Raw genomic sequence first — 22,757 nt, forward strand, 5'->3', positions numbered from 1 at the left:
GATGGACAGAGGGACTGGTCCAGTAGCTCTTAAAGTAATTCCCACCTCACAAGGCAGCACAGTCTCACTTTTTTCAGTTTCTCTATTGGCACTTTTATTAGTGGTCAATTTAGTGTTTTTTGCGTATTAAAATTGTATGTAGGTTCAATTCAGTAGATTTTTCTATTCTCAGATCCTTTTAATGGATATACTTAATAGTCACTATAGATTATTGTTATTTTTTATCATGTGTTTTATTTAAATATAGTGGCTCTCACTTTTATTACTAAGTGTCTTTGCTTATATATCATTGTGTTTTATTAAATGCTTTTACTCACTAACCACCTGAATGCTTTTCCTTATCCAGGCTATTCTTGGGGCAGGACATTATGTATATGCAGATCAACCAGAAGAATTCAACCAGAAAGTAAAGGAGATCTGCGACACTGTGGACTGAACACACTGAAGCTCTGATGGGAAAACCTGGTTACTGATACAGTTGTTCAGCAATAATTCATAGTATATGCTGAAGAGTAATGAATGCAACACAAGAACCAGGCAGACTTCTTGACTATACTTTGCACATGTTTTCTTTAGGAATTCACTCGCACATTTAAACCAGTTAGTGCCTTCTAGAAGAATGGCTTTCCTTTCTCCTACACAAAATTAAAATATACAAGTCTCTAAATTTAATACCTTTAAATAAAAGGTTATTTGTCCCTCTCATGTACTGAAAAACTAATTTTTCAGCTGAAAAATTTTTAATCTAATTTTGCTAATCAGTTACTTTTTATATTGCAATCTATATTGCCAATTTAGGAAGTGATTTCTGAGTCTCTTACACTGTAAAGGTGCACTTTATTTTCTTTGTCTTCCCCATCATGTATTTATTGTGTCTGATGACTGATATTAATCTAAATTCAATGTGTTTTTATGTAAAAAAATCTGTCAGTTGTTTAGAATATTTCACTTTGTTTTTGAAATGGAGCGACAAGGCAGAGTTTTGGTTAAAGGATGGGAGTTGATCACTATCATTACTTTTTCTAGTTTACCTCTTTTTTATATTTAAGGCTGCTAAGCCATGTTCAGCATTTTAAATGTGGTCTATCCTGACATACACAGTGTATAACAACATAACTCCTTGGAACCTCCTATGTGTGGTATGATTCTACACTTCCAAGGAACATGACTTCAATACTTCAGTGATTCAGGTACTGAAAAGCCTTAGCTAAAAGGCTGTTCTTTGTTTCTCCCTTTCATACTATTCTTTTCCATGACCCAGGATACAGCAAATGATACAAATTTCTTCACTTAAGGGGATATTAAGACTGTTACTTCCTAGTAAGCTGAGTAATGTCATATTTTTATTAACATCTAACTTTTGTAGATGGGTGCTAAAAATGCATACATTTTAACCACTAAAATAGAAAAACAGGTGGTGCTATTATGTCTCATGGCACCAGAAATGAGCTAGCACTTGGGTTTGTTGTTGTTTATTAAGAGTATTGTGTTAATTAAATCATTACATACTTGAAGTTATATTACAAAAATTCTAAAAGGTTGATTGAACTATTTTTTTAGGAACTACCATCAAGTGTAGAATTTTCTTGCAGTTTTAAAATGAGGAAAACTTCTTTGAAACTGTGAAAAAGCTCCATGTGGTAACTGGCTGCTGAGAAAACCCTTCACCAAAAAAATAAATAAAAATTGAATAGGATTGTCATCAAGAAGGCATCTTTGGCTAACATTGCTTGTCCAGGAGAAAGGTAGCTATGTAAATAAAAACAGTGAACTAGAGCAAATAGTGGTTTAATGGCTTTGTTATTGCATTTTAAAAATGGTTAATTAGGGAATTTGTAGTTGTTAGGAAATGTAAGGTTGTATCACTGTTGATTAACTGCCAGAAAGACTGAATGTTCTGTTTTCAACATTTCTCCCCTACAAAAGAATAGACAAATTATACTGAAGCATGATATAAACATCTTCCCAATGAACAATTTGTCTCACTTGTCAGATTAACTAGGTTAGTGTAGGAAGGCAGCATGAGCGCCAAGATGTATTGTCTGATTTCTCTACCTTAAGAACAATAATAGTCTTTTTTTTTGAAATGGAGTCTCGCTCTGTCGCCCAGGCTGGAGTGCAGTGGCACAATCTTGGCTCACTGCACACTCCGCCTCCCAGGTTCACGCCATTCTCCTGCCTCACCCTCCCAAGTAGCTGGGACTACAGGCACCCGCCACCACCACGCCCAGCTAATTTTTTTTGTGTTTTTAATAGAGACGGGGTTTCACCGTGTTAGCCAGGATGGTCTCGATCTCCTGACCTTGTGATCTACCCGCCTTGGCCTCCCAAAGTGCTGGAATTACAGGCTCACTGAGCCACCGTGCCCAGCCAATAATAGTCTTTTTAGTTAGTATCTTGGATGGCCAAGTTTCAAACCTGTATGTGGTACAAATAATTTGGGTAATATTTTTGTTTTTTTGTTTTACACACTCTCTAATCTCAATTATCCTTTGCTGGGAGAATGACAGGTTTCACTTATACAGGAAGGTTTTTGCACAGGAAATTTGGTCCCAGCCCTTGGAAGGAAGAAGTTCCTTGGTTTACTTAATGAATGGAGTTTCTGGCCACAGATGTACCAAGTGATTCAAGAAAAAGATATACCCGAATATCAAGTGATACTTTATTTTCCTACAGACTGAATTTGCTTTATATGAAAGATGTTGTAACTCTTTTTAAAGTTAGATTTTACCCTGAGGTGTAGTATATGTAATTTTGTGAAGATTGAGCTAGAAGGGAAGTTCACAATCCTCACATTTAAAAAAATATAATGGGTGCTAAATGTTTTCTTAAAAATCTATTACAGCATTTGATCTTTGCCTACTTATGCACAGCGTACTTTTATTTTACAGAATAAATTTTCCTGTGATAGTCACTATAAGACAGCTGTGTATTTTCTTAAGTCTTTTGTATGGACCAGTCTCTGTATAATAGTTAACTACAGGACCATGGATCCAGTGAATGTTCAGTAAATGCTGCTGCTGTTCTTAGGGAAGGCTACTCTGGGTGTTGTGGCTGCCATACATGGCTTTACCTGTGTCCATGCATTCCCTTGAGATGATTTCTGTTTTCTTCTTTTTTTTTCTAAGACTAATATTCCAACAAAAAAGTTGCCTAAAGTTGGTTTTAGAATATGATTTGCAGAACACTTTTGAAATGTCTTCATTCATATATATAATATATATTTATATTTAAAGGGCCATACCTGATTTCAATAAAACAAGAAGTTTTTCCTTATACCAAGGTACTGGAAAGAATAAACAAAAATAGCTGGGAGATGCCTAGAAAGGAACAATGTGGAAGGAGGGATAACTCTATTAAATATTATAACATAATGTTTACAATATGAGAAAGTCTAGGAATTTAGTACATGATAAAGGAAGCATCTCATTCAGAGAAAAAGGCTTTAAAAATGGTGTTGAGACAAGTGTGGTTAACCATCTGGAAAAAAAATAAAATTGAATCGATTTCTCACAGGGTACACAGGACAAAATCTGAATAGATCAAAGACCCAGTGTTTAAAATGAAACCCTCTTTCTAACTAGAAGAAAACATCGGTGAATTGTTGTATAATCTGACAGAAAAACTTTCTTAGGACTGAAAATTCAGAAGCAATAAAAAGAAAAGTCTATAGAAGAATTTTCAGCCAGATGCAGTGGCTCATCCCTGTAATTCCAGCATTTTGAGAGGCTGAGGCAGAAGGACTGCTTGAGACCAGGAATTCAGAACCAACCTGGGCAACCTAGTAGGACTGGTTCTACAAAAAAAAAAAATTTAAGTACCTGGGCTGGGTTCCACCTGCTTGGGAGGCTGAGGTGGGAGGACTGTGAGCCCAGGAGTTTGAGGATGCAGTAAGCCACTGCACTGCAGCCTGGGTGACAGAGAAGAAGAAAGATTTTTTTGGATAGCTGAAAATATTTGCAGCATTTATCACAGAGGGCTAATTGTAGCCCCACATATGAAGAATTTTAAACTTTGAGAAGAACCTGAAGATTAGGCAAAAAGATATGAACAGTTCACAGAAAATAAAATGCAAATGGCCTTTAAACATATGAGGATATGCGTAAAAAGACAAATGCAAAATAAAATAAAATAATGGAAATACCTTTCTTACCTGTCAGATTGGGGAAAATCCAAGTTAGGCAATGCACTCTGTTGAGTCAGTAGGGAAACAGGCACTCCAAAAAGTACAAATCCCTATGGATGGTATTCGTTAACTAGCAAAATTAAACGAGTATATCCTTCAACCTGGCAGACCCAGTTCTAAGAATCCATATGAGATGCACTTGCAAGAATATGAAATGGTATGTGCACAAAGGTCTTGATTACAGCACTGTTTCTAATGGCTACAGACTGGAAGCCAACCAAATCTCCATTGATAGGGAATTGATGGAAGGAACTAGGGTATATCTATACAATGGAATACTACACAGCTGTAGAAAGGACTGTGAACTATTTTTGTACTTCTGGTCTGGAGAAATCTCCAGAATATAGGAAATGAAAAATGTAAAGTACAGAAGAGAATGTATGGTGTGCTATCTGTTGTATAACGAAGAGACAAATGGAAAAAATATAATGTATTTGCTTTTCTTGTAAAGCAATAGAAGGATTAGTTATACCAATAACTACTAAAATAATCCCCTTATTAGTGGTGGTAGGGAGCTAGACAAGGATGGCAACTATTTCTGTATCTTACATACCTTTTACTTTGAGGCCCTGTCAATGATTTATATAATAAACATTTTTTTGAAAAGGCAACTCTTAAAACTAAAACAAACTTAACAGTCTGTCAAGTTGGTGGTATAGACCCACAGAAGAATTACTTCAAGTGACTTGAAAGCCTAGTATTTTGTCTATACTTTGCTAGTGAAATATATCCTATAGACCAAACAACCACAAATAAATCTTAAACTGCATTCAATAGTTTTTTGTTTTTCTTTTTTAGCAATGATATTGGTAGTATCATTTGAGTATTTATATGTGTTAAAGCAAATATTTACTTGTGTCATTGGAATCAAGGGCCAAGATTTTCAGCGGAGGAGAAAAGAGACATAAGAATATAATAAAGAATCATGATTTTATTTCTGAAAAACACATATTGCATAGCTTTGTTCACTGAAAAGGCCTAGAAATAATCACAGCTCAATAGTAAGACCCACCCTCACACCCAGACTATTCCACTAAAAGGGGGCAGACAAAGGACAAGATAAGTCTGGAATATTTTGTGTCAGCAGTCAGAGTAAGGTTGTGTCAAAAGGACCCAGGAGCTAACCTGAAGGGGTTTCCATTGGCCAAAGATGGGTTAATGTGAGCATCGGAAAGAGTAATGGGTTGAAACATGAGATCATGATGCTATTTAAAAAACTAATTGGTCACTTTTGGAGGTTACTAGGGCACCAATTCAATATTTTGAAAATTGCTCACGGGAAAAATGAATCATTTATCCCAACTTCTTTGTGTATCACATTACCCTGATAAGGGAAACTTCTTCATGTAAGAATCATAGGTAAATAGGAGAGGAATGATAAGATTAGGAAATCACCATTTTGCCATCTCTAATGAAGTAACAGATCCAGCTGCTAAAAGCATGAAATAAAAAGTTGATGAGAAGCATTTATTGGATGGCTCAGGTTCATAACATCTGAACCCGATGTTCAATCTTAGTATTACTGAAAAAGGAACAATGAGACATGCTTCTGTTATGTTGCAATAGCAAGAACCCAACATACCATGTTGAATTATGATGAATTACTGCCTAAAACAAATGAAATTGAACCTGAATCTAATCAAGCCTCTACATCTAATGATAAATAAAAACACACAGGATATTGAAAAGCACATTAATATGCTAAATCTAGAATCCCTCCCATGGGAAATTCCATGGGACAAAAATTCCAGTTTCTTCAACAAATTGAAGCTGCAAAATAAAAGTGTTAGTAGGACTTTAAGACTTAGAGAAACTTAAAGGACCTTGTTTGGATACTTATTTGACCTTGTTTGGATACTTTATAAAAAGACATTTTTGAAGCAATTAGAGAAGAGTTTATAATGGACTGAGTATCAGATATTAAAGAATTATTAATTTTGTTGGGTGAAAGTATAGTGACTTTTATTTAAAAAAAAAACAAAAAACAAAAAAAACCTTACCTTTAGAGGTACATGGTGTAGTATTCATGGTTGAGATTTTAACTAGGATTTACCTGGAAATACTCCAGGAGAAAAAGTCAGTTGTCAGAAAATAGATAAAATGAGCAGAATGTTATGTTGATGCTGGGTGACAGACACATAGGAGCTTATGTAGGGTCTATTCTGTTTCCTCTACTTTTATACATGTTTAGAATTTCCATAGTAGAAATTTAAAGAATAAAAAATAGGAAAAGAGATTAGATAAAGCCAGTATGGATAACTCTTTCTAGGCATAAAGAAAATAGAAAGTAGGTAATAGCTGGAGGGAACCCTTGTGAATAACCCAGCAGAAAGAGGGGGAAAACATGGTGCAAGCGAGCACGGTTGGGGTGATGTATCAGCAAGGCTAAGGGCAAATAGGAACTCTCATATACTGTTAGTGGGCTGTAATAGGTACAACCCCTTTGACAAGTCTTTTCACAGTACTGTATATGGCAAAATTGTAAGTGCTTCACAACAGCAATTTTGTTTCCAAGTTTCTATCCCACAGATACTCCAGCTTCAATATGCAAAGGCATCCACAAGATGTTCATTGCAATATGGTAATATTAGAAGTCACCAATCAAACATATAACTAATTAAATTATGCTACATTCATATGCTGGAGTACTATGCAGCCTTAAAGATTGAGGTAGATCTCTATGTAAGTGGCAATGTGGAAAATTTCCAAAATATCTTTAATGGAAAACAAAACTACCAAAATGCAGAATATTCTTGTATACACACACATATGTAAATATATACATGCATACAGAATAGTGTGTCTACAAAGTTATATAAAGATGTACTTACACACACGCCCATATATATGTATAGACATTTTGAGGAGGATAAATATGTACATGGGTTTGTCAACAGTGGTTAGCTTTGGAGAAGGACAGTTCTTCCTGTTGGATATGCTTTTGTAAATGTTGGATCCTTATATATTCATTATATTTTAATGAAAACTGTAAAATATAGAAAAATCTTGGTTAGTATGAAATAGGAAAATAACTAAAAGGTCTTACTGTGCTGTTGTCTGTGTGTGGATGTGCAGATCCAGATTAGGGGAAGTGGGACAGGTGTTGAATGTATGGCAGGTTGTGAGTCTCCGTAATTTAAGTACTGGAAATAGAGCTGTAAAGCTGTAACTGGTCTGTCTGTTCTCCCTAACTAAGAAACACAGTCCCAATACAAAACTGCCCTTTTTATTTGTCCTCTTTCTTAAACTTGTTGAAAGGGGCAACTGAATTAGAATATATACTTCTCTCTCTCTCTCTCTCTGTATATTAAGCTTTGCCTCTCTATCTCTTGCCATCTCATATGCACCATTATATCTCTTCTGCTGTTTTCTCTAAAATCATTCCTTAATTTTTGAAAATGTTATATTAAGTTAGAACTAGTTAGCATTTATTTGCCTGTTTGTTGTCTGTAGCTTGGCTTAATTAGATTAGCTCCAAGATTTAAAAATTTAAAACATTCTTACCAAGTAGTTTTCTAAGTGACATGAATAAGAAATGTTATTCTACCATGTATTTTAATCCTTAAAAAATGTTCTGTATGTTCACTTAAAGATTAAAAGATTTCCATGAGGTGCCTATTGTTTGAAGATTTAGAATAACCCAATCCTACTTTTTAAAAAATTAAAATATTGTATTCATCTGAGAGAGGAGTCACTTGGCTAACAGATGTGAAGGCTGAGCGTTCTTAAGCTGGTTTGCCACATTGTATGATTCTGGACAGTGTCTCCAGGACAGGTCTGAAAACCTGAATAACTGGCCTGTCTCCTCCTTCAAAGAAATAGAAATATTAGTCACGATGACCAGGGTGGGAAACAAGTGCATTGTTTATCAGGTTCATTAAGGGCTGTTTCCTAGTTTTTAACTTGCGAATATTTTTATAATTGGAAATCACAGCAATGGAAATGATGAAATGTTAAGACCAAGATACCAGACACGAATGACTGGTATTTCACCTTCCTGTGCCAACCAGCTTACTATATTTCTGTTGGGACTTATGAATGTCCCAACGATCTTTAACATATGTCTGTTCAAGACTTGAAAATGCTGTTTTCCATGGGGTGGGAGGGGCACCAGGGTCAGGGGATATGGAGAGAAAAAGATGGCAGAGGAGGGAAGCCAGGCATTGAGGATAACACCATGAAAGGACTGGACTCTCGTGCTGGCCTGCAGGAGACTTCTGAGGGACAGCTGTCCTGTCTGTGTGGCCTCTTCCTTATCAAAGTTTCAGTGATGACCTGAAGGAGGGAGCATCTTTGTGTTGCAGAATGACCTCTTAGCTTCACTTGGCCAGCACCAAAGATGCCAGCAACTGACAGCCATTCAGAACACCACGCCCTCAAGTGCAGCTTGTTTCGGCAAACATCTGAGCATGAGATGTGGATTGTGCCAACTCACAGAGCACTGAGGCTCAAACTCTGGTGTGCCTGAGTCATCAAGGCTGCTTGTTGCAAATACAGACTTGAGGCACTACCCCCAAGAGATTCTAATTCTGCAGATCTGTGGGTGGGGCCTGGGAATCTACATTTTAACAAGCACTCCCACCCTCAATATCTGACACAGGAGTGTTCAATTTTTTTGTTTTGTGGTTTATCGGGCAGTTCATTTGGTTGGACATTAACTACATATGCTGTCTTTTGGTGGCACTTGAACTCTCAGTTTAATTATTAATACTTTATCCTTAGCTGCAGAAATTTGGGGAGAGATAATATCCAGATTTTGGGGTGCCCTCTCTGGCTCTCCTTTCCAGGACTCCTCCCTCATTTTGCAGTGGTTGTGGCTGCCCTGAACTCTGCATTCTGGTTCTTGAAGCCAGAGGGCTGTTGGTTTTCTGCCACAGCTCTGCCCACCTTGTAACCCTGAGTTGCCTTCCCTCAGACTGAAAGCTGTAAAAATGCTGGTCTCTATTTCAAATGTGAACTCGCTTCCTGAATCTCTTTACTTGTGTTCATTCTCTAGTGTCTTCAGGTGGTTGTTTCTTGATATTGGCCACTTTATAGTTATCAGCAGGTGGGTTAGTCCCCACTGGACCTTATTCTACTGTACTGGAAGCAGAACTCTTGGATCACAGACTTTGAGAATCAGTCTTTTCCCAGTGTCCCTCAAGACTTGGCTAGGTGGAAGTTTACCATGCTGAAAGAATGCTTACATTTTATTTCTGTACTTTACCCTACCATCAGCCTTCTGTGGCCACATCTAGCAATCTATAGATATTTCACTTTACTCTAGAAATGTAAATGAGAATTAGCCAATGCAGGAAAAAATGGTGTTGTATTTGTACTGCTATTTTTTTTTTTTTTTGAGACGGAGTTTCACTCTTGTTGCCCAGGCTGGAGTGCAGTGCACAATCTCAGCTCACTGCAACCTCCGGCTCCTGGGTTCAAGCAGTTCTGCTTCTGCCTCCCTAGTAGCTGGGATTACAGGCATGCGCCACCATGCCTGGCTAATTTTTGTATTTTTAGTAGAAACAGGGTTTCACCATGTTGGTCAGGCTGGTCTTGAACTCCTGACCTCAGGTAATCAGCCCGCCTCGGCCTCCCAAAGTGCTGGTACTACAGGTGTGAGCCACCGCGCCCAGTCGTATTTGTATTACTTTTAAAGAATGAGGCCCCAAATGTGGCTGGAATGAAAATGTTGTTTGCTATCAGCATCTTGTCTGGAAACCACCATTTCTGTCTCATCTATGAAACAGCTTCCTTGTAAGCCCTTCTCTGACTTTTGCTGACCTCACAGGCCTTGCTCTGCCTACCAGTGGCTCCAGAGCTTGCAACATTTTGTTGGCCCATTGTTCCTGAGGGCTCGGTCCTCTCTGGGATTGAATTCATGTTTATGGTTGGAGTCATGCCGGTTCATTGTAATCTAATAGCCCTAGTGCTGTGCTGAAAAAAAGCAACATGGCAAAATTCTTGAAAAATGCCAAATTCTCTTAAATTGGGAAAATTAGTGTTCTAACAAATTCACATAGTAAAGTACCCTAATATTCTGCATCACTCAAAACACCAGGGCACCAACTACAGGATAAGAGTGATGATCAAGTGAGCAACAATCTTGAGTGATGAGTGTTTTTAAACTTCTACTTTGCTGATGAAAACTATTCATGGTTCCCTAAAGCTAACCCATAAATAACTGTTTAAGAGGTGATGTTCCTGATATGCTTCCTCCACACCTCCGCTCTCCAAAAAATGATAAAGGAGGAATTTGGAAATAATGAGATGACATGAGTAAGGGATTTATTTACTACCCAGAGACTGATGAAGTGGGACCTGGAATTCTGAGCATCACTGTTCTGTGACTGTTAATTACCACTGCGATGTCTGCCTCATCATTCATTAATCTTTGACTGTGGGGACAGGAGCCAACCATTAAGTAAATCTGGTATCACACACATACCTATTAAGCAACCTCCACTAACAGAAATAGATCTGAGAACTAAGGAAGAAAGAACAAGGCCTGAGCGCCCAGAGTGGACACCAATGAGCCTTACACGTAAAGCCTGCGCACTTCCTGGTTGCCAGAAAGACTCAGAGGCCCTCCCTCAGCAATTAATCACTTCACTTCCAAATTGCTCTTTTTAATCTGCTGAGTGGATTAGAATCCCATGTAAAAGTAAGGATTTCCTGGTTTCTAACATGTTTGCTGGGAGAGAGACTTAGCAAGGAGTAACAAAGAATAAGCTGGTATATTTTCAAATATGAACTTTTAAAGTGTTTGTGGTGACTGTAACCATAACAGCCTGAGACAGAGCTCCCAGGAGATCCATCCTTGTGGAAAAGCAGTAGTTCTCCTCCCCAATAAAGGGAGGAAAGCAGTAGTTCTCCTCCCCGAAAGGATGCGTAATAGTAGCGACCTCGTGGTGAGGTTGGCAGAGAATATACGACGGGGAGCTTGATGTGTGAGAAGTGGAAAGGAGGTCATCTTGGATGATTGGAGGACAACGACATCCCGCAGACGATGACAGGGAAAGCACAGCACTTTTACAAAAGGCGCCACAAATATTTCATCCTTACCATCTGTTCTTTGTGCCTTATAAGATTTTGGATTTCATCCTAAGGGTAGCATGCATTTATGGGGAGAGTGAGGGATAGGACTGAGTAGATTTGAGATATATCTCCAAAAACCATCTTCATTTTACCAAAGAGGAAAATGAAGCCCAGAGAGGTTAAGTGACTTGCCCAGGATCATACAGCTAATGAGTAGTCAGCCAGGACACTGGAACCAAAATATTCCCTTTAGAGTTCTTTTTATTTGTATTTCTTTCTTCATAGTGTTGCCAAATGTCAATAATAGTGTAGGGTTGGCCTGCCGTGTGTTGGAGTGGGCAGGATCTTTGGTTGACAAAGGTAGATAATTTGTCTAGCCAAATTTTGAGATATCACAAAGCTACCAGTGCCTTAGCCAGACAGAAGATACGTTCAGAATGATTACAAGTTGCTGTATGATAGAGGGGCTCAAATAAATGTTAGTATAGGCCAGCACTGTATTCCATGCTACAGGGATTCCAGAAATGAAAATTAGTAAGGTGTAGACTCCTTTCTACTGGATCATAAGCTATTTAGGAGTCTATTTCTGTCTATAGTTCCTTTGTGTGCTCTTGTTAACTATACTGCAAAGTAAACATATTGTATTGTTGCAGAGGGAGAGAGATTGCATCTGGCCTGGGAGATCAGGAAAGCTGAAGCAGGAGGTGGCATTTGAAATGAAAGACTTAGAAGCTGGTGATTAAATTCTGTTCATCTTTTATAAGAAATGACATTTATGGAACACTTATTGCATGCTTGGAGCTTTGGAACAATCTTTCATTTAATCCTTCTAACAACTCAATGGGAAAGGTACACTTATTTCGCAGAGGAGGAACCGAAGGCTCAGTTAACTTATTGGAGCAATGCTATTGGTGCCCCACCTGGATGGCCTTTGCTGGGCCAGCTTCTCTTGGTGTTGGCTGCTAACTAGTTCACACCAGCCTTCTCCTAAGGAATACTCTTGGCTGATGAGAGCAGTTATACCTGGAGAGGTAATCTGGAAGGGAAAGTCAAGGAAACCTTGCTGACTAAGTAGAAAATATGCAAAACACTAGTGAGAGACTTTGGACTTCCTGGATCTATCTTCCATCTAATAGATAGTACAGAAAGAGAGACTTTAAGGTTTTTTTGTTTTGATTTGTTTTAATGGAGAATAGAAAATAATAATCCTTTTTTTTTTTTTTTTTTTTTTTTTTTTTTGAGACAGGGTCTTCCCCTGTCTCTGAGGCTGGAATACAGTGGTGCGATCAAAGCTCACTGCAGCCTTGAACTCCTAGGCTCATCATTTAATCTTCCCTCAGCCTCCTGAGTAGCTAGGATCATAGGCACATGCCACCACATCTGGCTAATTTTTCTTACTTTTTGGAGAAATGAAGTCTTGTTATTTTACCCAGGCTGGTCTTGAACTCTTGGGCTCAATGATTCTCCTGTCTCAGCCTCCCAAAATGTTGGGATTACAGGCATGAGCCACTGCACTTGGCCTAATCTGTTTGTTTGTTTTTTAAGACGGAGTCTGGCTCTGTCACCCAGGCTGGAGTGCAGTGGCACAATCTCGGCTCACTGCAACCTCTGTGTCCTGGGTTCAAGCGATTCTTCTGCCTCAGCCTCCTGAGTAGCTAGAACTACAGGTGTGTGCCGTCATGCCCGGCTAATTTTTTGTATTTTTAGTAGAGACAGGGTTTCACCGTGTTAGCCAGGATGGCCTCGATCTCCTGACCTCGTGATCCACCCACCTTGGCCTCCCAAAGTGCTGGGATGACAGGCGTGAGCCACTGCACCCAGCCCTAATCCATTTTTTTAAAGTGAATTTCCTTGTGGCCCCAGGTGGTGAGCAGCAATAGTGGGAGAAAGTTCATACACAGATATCACCTAGTATAATTTCAACCTCCTAAGAATTCCAAGGATCCTTGGCTAAAGCTAAAGTGAAAATTCTCCATGTTGCCAGAGGAGACATAGAAAGTTTCAACAGACTGGCACTCAATGGTTTATCTTCCAAATGAGAACTGTCTACAAAGTTCTAAATTTGTATGAAGGAAAATGATTTTGAATTTAGAATTCTATATTCTGTTTACTATCATTAAGAGTGAGAACAAAATAACAGTGTTCTTGAACATGCAAACACTCAGACGTAGCTGGACATGGTGGCACATGCTTGTAATCCCAGCTACTCAGGAGGCTGAGGCAGGAGAATCACTTGAACCCAGGAGGCGGAGGTTGTGATGAGCTGAGATCGTGCCATCGCACTCCAGCCTGGGCAACAAGAGTGAAACTCTGTCTCAAAAAAAAAAAAAAAAAAAAATTAAGAATTTCAAGATGGCAACTGCAGAGCATTAAAATAAGTGTGGGACCCCTCTGAATGCAGAGCCCTGTGCAGTTGCACAACTCACGTGCCCAGGTAGCTGAGAAGACTCTCCACCCGTGAACTTTCCTGGAAAAAAGAAAGCATTTAATTCAATAAAAGGGGTGGGTGCAAGACAAAACAAAAAATGATCCCAGTAAAACATTTTAAAAAATTGTCTTTAATATTCTTTATGAAGCTTAATAATTTTTGGAATACCATTAAGAATAGAGGGGAGGACTTGGCACGGTGGCTCATGCCTATAATTCCAGCACTGTGGAAGTCCGAGGCGGGTGGATGAATTGAGGTCAGGAGTTCAAGACCAGCCTGGCCAACATGATGAAACCTTGTCTCTACTAAAAATACAAAAATTAGACAGGCAAGGTGGCATGGGCCTGTAATTCCAGCTAATTGGGAGGCTGAGGTAGGACAATCGCTTGAACCAGGGAGGTGGAGGTTGCAGTGAGCCGAGATTGCACCACTGCACTCCAGCCTGGGCGAGGAAGCAAAATCTGTGTCTTAAACAAACAAAAAGAATACAAGGGAGATGTGTACTTAAAAATCATACACATTAAAATTTGATAATTTCAGCAACATAAAAGAGATGGTCAAGAAGTAAGAGAAAAGTAAAATGCAAGCTTAAAGTCTTGTTAGACTCAGGGGCAGGGGATGTTTAAATACTGATTAATTAGAACAAATTATATTTTAAAAAATGGATTTAAATATGTAAAGGTAAGCACAATATTTAAAGGTAATTGCAAAATTAGTGACTTACGGCAACACACATTTATAATCTCATGGTTTCTGCGGATCAAGAATTCAAGCATGGCTGAGCTAGGTCCTCTGCTTCAAGATCTTTGCATGGCCGCAGTCAAGATGGTAGCCAGGGCTGGGGTCTCAAGGCTGGAGTCAAGGCGATGGCCAGGGCTGCTGGGCTTCCTCATTGAGTGAGGAAGGACATGCTTTCCAAGCTCATGTGGTTCTTGGTGGGATTTGTTCCCTCCAGCCTGATGGATTGAGGTCCTCAGTTCGTAGCTGTCCATCTGCTGAAGGCCACCTTCAGTTTGTTTCCATGTGAACCTCCTCAGCATGGCCACTTCCTTCATCAAACATGTAAACCAAGAAGGCAGTGGAGAGTCTAACAAGACAGCAGTTACAACCTTGTGCAGTGTAATCATGGAAGTGACATCCCGTGGTCTTCGCTGGATTCTGATGGTTAGAAGGAAGTCAGGTGTCATCCACACTCAGGGGTAGGGGAACTCACAAGGGTGTGAGCACCAGGAGGCTGGGATCCCTGGGGGCCGTCTTAGAGCTTACTACCACACTCATTCATAATAAGGCCTGTCAGACAAGGGAGACTTGGTCATACGCCTGAGCTATATAAAACCTCATCCAGTCTCCCTATGGTTGACAAGGTGTCTTGCTCATAAGCGTCAGTACCTGGTGTCAGGTGCTCTCATATAATCAATCACTATGTGTTGAATGAACATATGAATTGCTACAAATAAAAGCAGTTTTGAAAAAACAGTTTGGCGCCATTAACAGGTTGTTTTTAATTTGCATTGTAAAATGGGTTTGGCAGTTTTGCATATTAAAAGGTCAAAATGTCGTGCCATGAAAGATAAAACAACAGCTTAAACATTCCAGAAGAAAATTTTCCACAGGACGCCCTTGTGTTTGCCTTTCATATCTGGATTGTTGTCATAGTCCTGCCATCAGCAGCAATTTACATTTGAGTCACATTTCTCTCTTGAGGAGTAAATATAGTACAGTACTTCCCTTTAAATGTCCTTTACTCGAGGAAAAAACCATATTTGGGGTACATATTTTCACAACCATCCTGGCGTAAATTTTAAAATCTGTGTGCACATGGATGGTGATTGCATTATGTTAGGTCCCTCAGAGAATGTCTTTAAGATGACATGATTGAGAATCGATTCATTAACACTGTTACTATTTTTTCGGGGCTCATTCCGCAAAACCATGTCTGAGAGCCAGGAAGTCTGGATTCTTGTCCCAGTGCCCCAACCAATGAGCTGAGTGGCCTTGGCAGGTCACCCAGTCTGCACCAGTTTTCTTGTCTGTGGAATGCTGGGCTTGGATGAATAGTAATTCAGGGATCTCTCCATCTGCAGTATGCTTTCTGATGACCATGAATGGGTGCTATCAGTAAATGCCTTGGTGCTCTTTACGGGGCTGGTGCAACTACCCACAACTGTCAGGAAGGTGTCCCCTAGTGGCTCATAGCTGTTTCCTCTGCAGAATTGCCCTTGGCCAAACAGGCGCTTCCTCACCTGAGAGATCACACCCCTGCAGCCAACGATTGACTGACACGTGGGTGTAGAAAGCCTGCCCTCTTGCCTCCACGTGGGACGCAGTCTGTGGTGCAATTCATGTTCCTGGGCACCTGTGGGACTGGCCTAAGTTAGACTCCAGATGAAATTACATCCTTACTTAGCTCTTTCCCTCACTCCAGCCTATTTCTCTCTCCTCACTTTTCTTGAGAGCCCCCAAAACCCAATATACAAGAATTCTTGTCTTAGGCTCTACTATTAGAGACCCTGATCCAAGAAAGTCACCTTATAAGGAAGGGCTTATGGGTATGGGATTTCTTGAATTTTCTGGAGGATGTAAGGTCATCATGAAAATGGGGGATGGTGAGGTGTGAAAACAGAGAGGAAGCCTTAAACCAGGGATGTTCAATCTTTTGGCTTCCCTGGGCCACACATAAAATACACTAACACTAACGATAGCTGATGAGCTAAAAGAAAAATGCAAAAAAATCTAATAATGCTTTAAGAAGGTTTACAAATTTGTTTTGGGCTGTATTCAAAGTCATCCTGGGCTGAATGTGGCCTGCAGGCCATGGGTTGGACAAGCTTGTCTTAAACTGAAGCACTGGATATATTTGAATAAATGTGCAGTCTTTAGTTTCTAGAAAATCTAGTTTGCATTTGATGTGATGCTGAAACCTCTAAACAGAAGCACCTGCTCATATCCGGCTCAGCGTGAGTACTCACTGAATAATTATTGAACCAAATCATGCTGAATTTCTAAAATGAGGCCTAGAATTCCTGAAGATGTTTGATTGTAGGAGAGAAGAGTTTGGGGGCACAAAGGAGATAAAGTATTAGGTTGGTGCAAAAGTAAATGCGGTTTTGGCCATTAAAAGTAATGGCCATAATTGTTTATATACTATAAAGAGAAGTCTGGGCTGAGGGCTCACTCTGTCCCAACTCCTCTAGGAAGTATGATGGAGATCAGGACCAGGGGAAGGCAATGATCCGAGGTCAGTCTTAGCAGGTATGTCTGGACTGCAGGTGCCAGCATTCTGGTAGGTTTGGAAACCCCTCTTTGTACCCCCAGCCACCTCCCACCATGCTGGTAAACTTGACAGAGGAGGCAGCTCCCTGCTCTCAGCAGCTCTCCTGGGTCCAGCTCCCTGCCTTTCTCAGTGTCTGGGGAATGACAGCAGGTGCTCTCATTGTCCCATAGGGACAAGGCCAGGGCTTTGCTAACCTGGTACCTGGTGTGCTGGGATTTATGGTTCAAAATGAAACACTCTGCATTCCCCTCCCCTCCACTGCTTCATCCATACCCAATCTTCTCAGTGGTTCTCCTCCCACCTGACTTTTGGACTTGTAGTTATTTTGTGTGTCCTTATCCTCTCACTACTGAGTGGTCAGATAAAGCTCAGAGGGGTTAGTTCTGGATTTTTCAGAACAAGGGATGGGAGCCATGGCAAGGAATTGAGATGCTGGGCCAAAGAACAGAAGTTCCCACCCCTGTGCCAGCCCTGGGTGTTCTGTGGATTTGAGATCAGCTGTGGCCCGTCCTGAGCTGGAGCCTTTTCCCTGAGGGGCCCCATCGGCAGAGAGGCTCATCACCCAAATAAAGGTGACACAGTCTGAGGGAGGCAGGGCCTGCGGTGGAGAATGTGGCCTCCCAGGCTTGGCCACTCCTTCAGAAGTGCGAAGGTTTTCCAGGGTGAGAGTTGATGTTCCTAACTTCAGCCTTCGGCCATCGGGGAGACCTTTATGACCACAAACATCTGTCAAAAATGCCCTGTCCACCTCCCAAGCCTGTCAGGGATCCCTGGCCTCATCCTCACACTGGGATGGGGAGAAGGCTCGATGGTAAGTTGGGAGATGGGAAAGGAGAGAGGAAGAAGATAAAGAAAGGAAACGAAGACATCGATCACTGAGTGGGTGATGGCTGCATGCCACCTGCATTCTCATGACCCCTCTCCTCTGACCTGCTCAACAACCCTGGGAGTCAGAAATCACCTCTCAGACCTCCGTTTCCCCACACATAAGATGTACTGAATAACCAGCTGAGGGTCTCATAGGCTATTTCGCTGATCCTCGCAACACCCCATGAGGGGTGCTGTTATCCCCATGAGGAGACAGAGCCTGGAAAGGTTGATTTGCAAAGAGATGAAAGCCTATCACAAATCTAGGTGTGTCTGACTTCCTTGGTGATTTTGGAGCGTTGGGGAGGCCCTAGGCCAGATGGAACAGGTTGGGGCTTTGGACAACTAAATAAAAGAATAAAGATGCTGGATCCCTTCCATTTAGAGCTGGGGTTGGCCCACATTTTCTGTAAAAGGTCAGATAGTAAGTATTTCAGGCTTTGCAGACAATAGGGACGCTGATGGAACTACTCAACTCTGCTGTTTTAGTGTAAAAGCAGCCAGATGTAAATGAATGGGTGTGGCTTTATGCCAATAAAAGCTTATTTACAAAACCATGTGGCCAGCCTGTGAGTCAGAGTTTGCTGACCTATGGTATAGACACATGACGTAAATGAGTCAGAAGAGTTTGGGGTGAGACAAGAAATGAGAAGGATTAAGGTTATCATTTATCTCAGTCTGTATAAATGGTGTCACCCTGGAATGGTGCAGTATACAGACTGCAAAATCATACGTTGTAGTCTTGAGGGTGAGATAAAAAGAAAGCAAGTCTTGCAACCTAGACTGTCCTCTCTGGGAATGGTTAAGTGCTAGGACTCTGGTTTTTGGTGGGGTGACAGATTGAGAAATAACTTCAGAAAGGAAAGTGGGAAGGCCACTTGTCTGCCCAAAGGTATCACGCTCCAGGATAATCAACTTCTCAGTGGTTATCAGAAGAATGCAGGGTCACGTGATATCCTATTCCCAGAGGGTGAGGAAGGGAGACCACCTAATGACCTGGCCCCATGGAATTTGGCCTCCCTGCTTCGTGGCACCTATTCAGCAGTGCTCCACCGTGGAAGCAGGGTGTGGCTGGGTCTGGCATTAAGTAATGACAGCCCTCTGGGGCAGAACCACACATCTAAGAATCGACTAAGCCAGTCACAAGTCTCACTTCCTTCGAACTCCATTCCAGGGTTCCTAGAGCAGTTGGGAACAGGATTCTGTAATCAAACTGAGTTCACCTTTGGGCACCAGCTGCTCCCACAGACCAAGTGCAGGACAAAGTACAGAAAAGAGATTGAAGAAGGTGCTGCTTTCTGTGAATTTGATCCGGACTAGAAAAAAAAAAAGATGGAAACTAATTTCTCTGACAAGCTCTATCTGTTGGCAAAAACCATCATCAGAAGTTCTGCTCTGGACAGGGGAGCTTGCCCAGCAAATACTGGGACAGGAGTGCCATGCTCCGCAGTTGGGCGCTAAATGAGGCAAGGCTGGAGAAATGGACTTGGAGTCAGAAGGGATATGTCAGTGAGAGCCTAAGGGGAGGTATCAGTGGGATATGTAAAAAGCCACTGCTTTGGGAAAGTCTGGCCTGCTCAGCTGGGTCATGTGCATCACCTATCAAAATACCCAGGCCTAGGTCCAGTGAATACAGCAGCATCTCCACCTGCTGCTTTAAAAGTTCCTGGGGACCCATTATACCACAATAGCATTCACACTGCTCACCCAGAAACTTAAGCACACTTCTCATCTCTTGTTGTGACTCCAGCCTCTGAATTGGGCTGTAGTATTCTTAGGAGCTGAGTGCGTTGCTCAGGAAAGTTTATGAATTGAATCCCATCAGGGAAGAGTAACCAAAGATAATTTTTCAAAAAAAAAAAAAATCTCCTGGGAGGCAGAAGTTGCAGTGAGCAGAGATCACGCCATTGCACTCCAGCCTGGCGACAGAGCAAGACTCCATCTCAAAAAAAAAAAAAAAAAAAAAAATTCTATAGAAAAAGAAGCCCTTTTGCGAGTTCTGAGACCTGTTCAGGTAGCCTGCTCAGGTAGCTTCCTCAGATGGAGGAATGCAGTGGATTGCAGGCTTCTAAAACTGGTAATGTAGCAGAATGACATTTGAGACCTTGTTAAAACTTCTGAGGTCCCGTCTTCTGAATTAGACTCTCTTGGACCGAAGTCCAGGAATCTGTATTTGACAAGTTTCCTGGGTGACCTGGATACACAGCCTGGTTTGGGAACCCTGGCCTGGGGACCTCCCAAGATTTTTGTTGGCCCTAGGGCAGAGCTAATGTAATGACTGCTCCAAATCATGCCCAGGTTTCTGTTTGTTTTGTTTTGTTTTTTTGCTTGGCTGTGCTAAAGCCCAGAGAGGGAGACAGGGAGCTCAGGATTAAGACACGGCTTCTGCCTTCACAGATCCCCAGTGCAATGTTTAAATAATGGTACCAGCTATGATTTAGGGCAACCATCGTGCCCTCCATAGACATATATAGATTGTTAGAGAAACCAGCCCTTGAATGGTAAAGCAGGAAAGTGACTAAGAGTTGTACTAGTGACTTTTTTAACTTTATTTTTTTTTCTGAGACGGAGTCTTGCTCTCTTGCCCAGGCTGGAGTACAGTGGTGCTATCTCAGTTCACTGCAACCTCCGCCTCCCAGGTTCAAGCAATTCTCCTGCCTCAGCCTCCTGAGTAGCTAGGATTACAGGCGTGTACCACCGCGCCTGGTAATTTTTGTATTTTTAGTAGAGACGGGATTTCACCATATTGGCCAGGCTGGTTTCAAACTCCTGACCTCATGATCTGCCTGCCTCGGCCTCCCAAAATGCTGGGATTACAGGCATGAGCTCCTGCGCCCGGCCTGTACTAGTGACTTTTTAAAAAAAGTTGATGCTGGTGAAAATTCAACAGAGCTGCACTCTCAAACTAAACTGATATAATGGCTCATTTGTTTCTTTCTGTATGTGTTTGAAACTCTATCAGCAAAGCCACAAAATATACAGAGAAAGATATAGAAAAGAAAAATAAAGCTTCAAATGGAAGAATAAGGAGATATGCTGAAATATGAAGTGAATATGGTGCTTAAGTAAGAAGTGTGCAAGGCTAAAATGATTGTAACCCATATTTTAGTGATCAGTACTGGGATCATATGAAATACATAAGTAGACATACAAACTAGAAATATATTTTAGTTTACAATGAAAAATGTGTGGTAATGGAAAGAGAAGATTAGATCTACAACAAAGGAGTCAAGTCACTCAGGTGGAGCATTTTTTAAAAACCAAGCTATCGGACTATTCAATGTTTGGTAGAATTATCCACTGAGACCATCTGGGCCTGCAAGATTTCTTTTTGGGGAGCTTTTAAATTACAAATTCAACTTCTTTAATGGTTAAATAGTCCTATAACCATTAAATAAATTTAATTCAAATTTGAAAACTTCCTGAAAAATAAATCTCTTCTGGTTTCAACTCCAACCTGTAAAGAACTTGGAAATTGTTACTCCTGTCCTCAAAGAAGATAAAAGCCCCTTCCCCCTAAAAAACCTAAAAATCAGTGACTTTTCTTGGACCCATTGAAGAACTGAGGTCACAGGGCTAACTGCCACTTCAAAATCTGGAGAGGTAGGCAAATCCACAGATCTTAGCTGAGGTCTGCTTCCCTGGAGCAGAAGCTGCTGGAGCCACTCTGGTAGGAACGCTTACATGGTGATTTAAAGGAATTGCCGGAGGCGGAGTGTGGGCAAGCATGAGAGTGGGAAACTCTTGGGGGCTGCAATTTTAGATGGGGGGCCATAGTTCTGTGGGTTTTACCTTTAGGGACCCCATCATCTCATGATGAAGAATCAAGAAAGATCCCACTCGTTCTGGCTCTGGTAAGGGGAAGGAAAAGTAACCATTGTGGAATACACCCAGTGTGTTCTCCATAACAAAGGAGAGTACTCCAGGAAAAACTTCACCAGAGCCTTAGCTCACCTGGAGGATGGGGCCTTTCCCCAACTCAGCACACACTGGCTTTCCCAACTCCCCTAAGGGCCTAAGGGCAGGGTGGGGTGGGGTGGGGGAAGCAGGTGTTAAAAATCACTTGTGAAGGTTACAGCCATAGAATATGTTCCCTCCCCAATACCTTATAACCACACTAGCAGTTTCCAGTATAATAATAATAATAATAATAATAATAATAGTAATAGATTACAGCTAAAATGGTCACAAGACAGACTCTGTCTAGAGAGTGGTCCTTAGGAAAGCCAAAAGACAACAGGGGAGTCAAGACATTGGAGAAGCAAAGCCTCTGGCCCCTCTGGCTTATCTGTGAAGTCCTGTTCCAAAAGTGAGAAAACTGGCCCATCATCCATCCACTTAACCATTCAGTTCCAATACAGATGTAAAGCAGTATCGGCATTGTTAACCTGCATGGTCTGGAGTGAAAGGATCAAGGTTGGTCAGATTCCTGTGCTCAAGAATTTGAACTGAGAAATGGAAAGAATGACACAGTTGATGGAAGCTGAAGGTGAAAGAAGCCAAGAGGTAGGATGGAGGCCATGATGGGTCAGATAGGCCTCTCAAGTTACAAGTAAAGAAGAGTCCTTGTATAGACTAGTGATGTGATTGCAGAGGGAAAGTGTGAGCCAGTCATGCTCAGAGGCCAGAGCAGACTCAGGGAGAGACTGAGTCCTTTGGATGGCAGATTGCTGGTGTGAAGGGGCAGGTTCTTTCTGCTGAGGTTCCCCAAGCTGCTGTGACTGGAGCAGGACTGAGTGACCTCGAGAACTTGGCTGGGCTCTGGTCTTCCCTGCACCCTTGCAAGGTGCTTGTTACTATGATGGCTACGGTGCATGTTTATAATACACTCCCCTACACGCACACACACACACACACACACACACCACCCTCGAGGAAACTCAACCCAAACTCTGAGCCTGTAAACCAGCCAGAAAAGTTCTGATGGAATAGGTGACACATGCAGTTTTGGAAAGATTGATTTTGAGATGTCTCTTTACACAGGA

The 22,757-nt window shown here is 41.2% G+C and overlaps 2 protein-coding genes across 4 annotated transcripts in view; one reads left to right on the forward strand and one right to left on the reverse strand.

The window, feature by feature from the left end:
* The window catches only part of ABHD5 (abhydrolase domain containing 5, lysophosphatidic acid acyltransferase), a 32,841-nt gene extending 27,886 nt beyond the window's left edge, over nucleotides 1-4,955 (forward strand). For 2 of the 3 annotated variants that reach the window (XM_050780427.1, XM_050780428.1), the window contains exon 7: nucleotides 347-4,955. In XM_050780427.1, the coding sequence (XP_050636384.1) occupies nucleotides 347-436 (90 nt within the window). In that variant the 3' untranslated portion in view covers nucleotides 437-4,955. The remainder of the gene's footprint in view (nucleotides 1-346) is intronic. The other variant, XM_050780429.1, reaches the window with a different exon arrangement.
* The window catches only part of HIGD1A (HIG1 hypoxia inducible domain family member 1A), a 1,051,097-nt gene that overhangs the window by 896,333 nt on the left and 132,007 nt on the right, over nucleotides 1-22,757 (reverse strand). The gene's annotated exons all lie outside the window — the stretch shown is intronic.

Source organism: Macaca thibetana, chromosome 2 (genome assembly GCF_024542745.1).
Source record: "Macaca thibetana thibetana isolate TM-01 chromosome 2, ASM2454274v1, whole genome shotgun sequence".
Classification (NCBI taxonomy): domain Eukaryota; kingdom Metazoa; phylum Chordata; class Mammalia; order Primates; family Cercopithecidae; genus Macaca; species Macaca thibetana.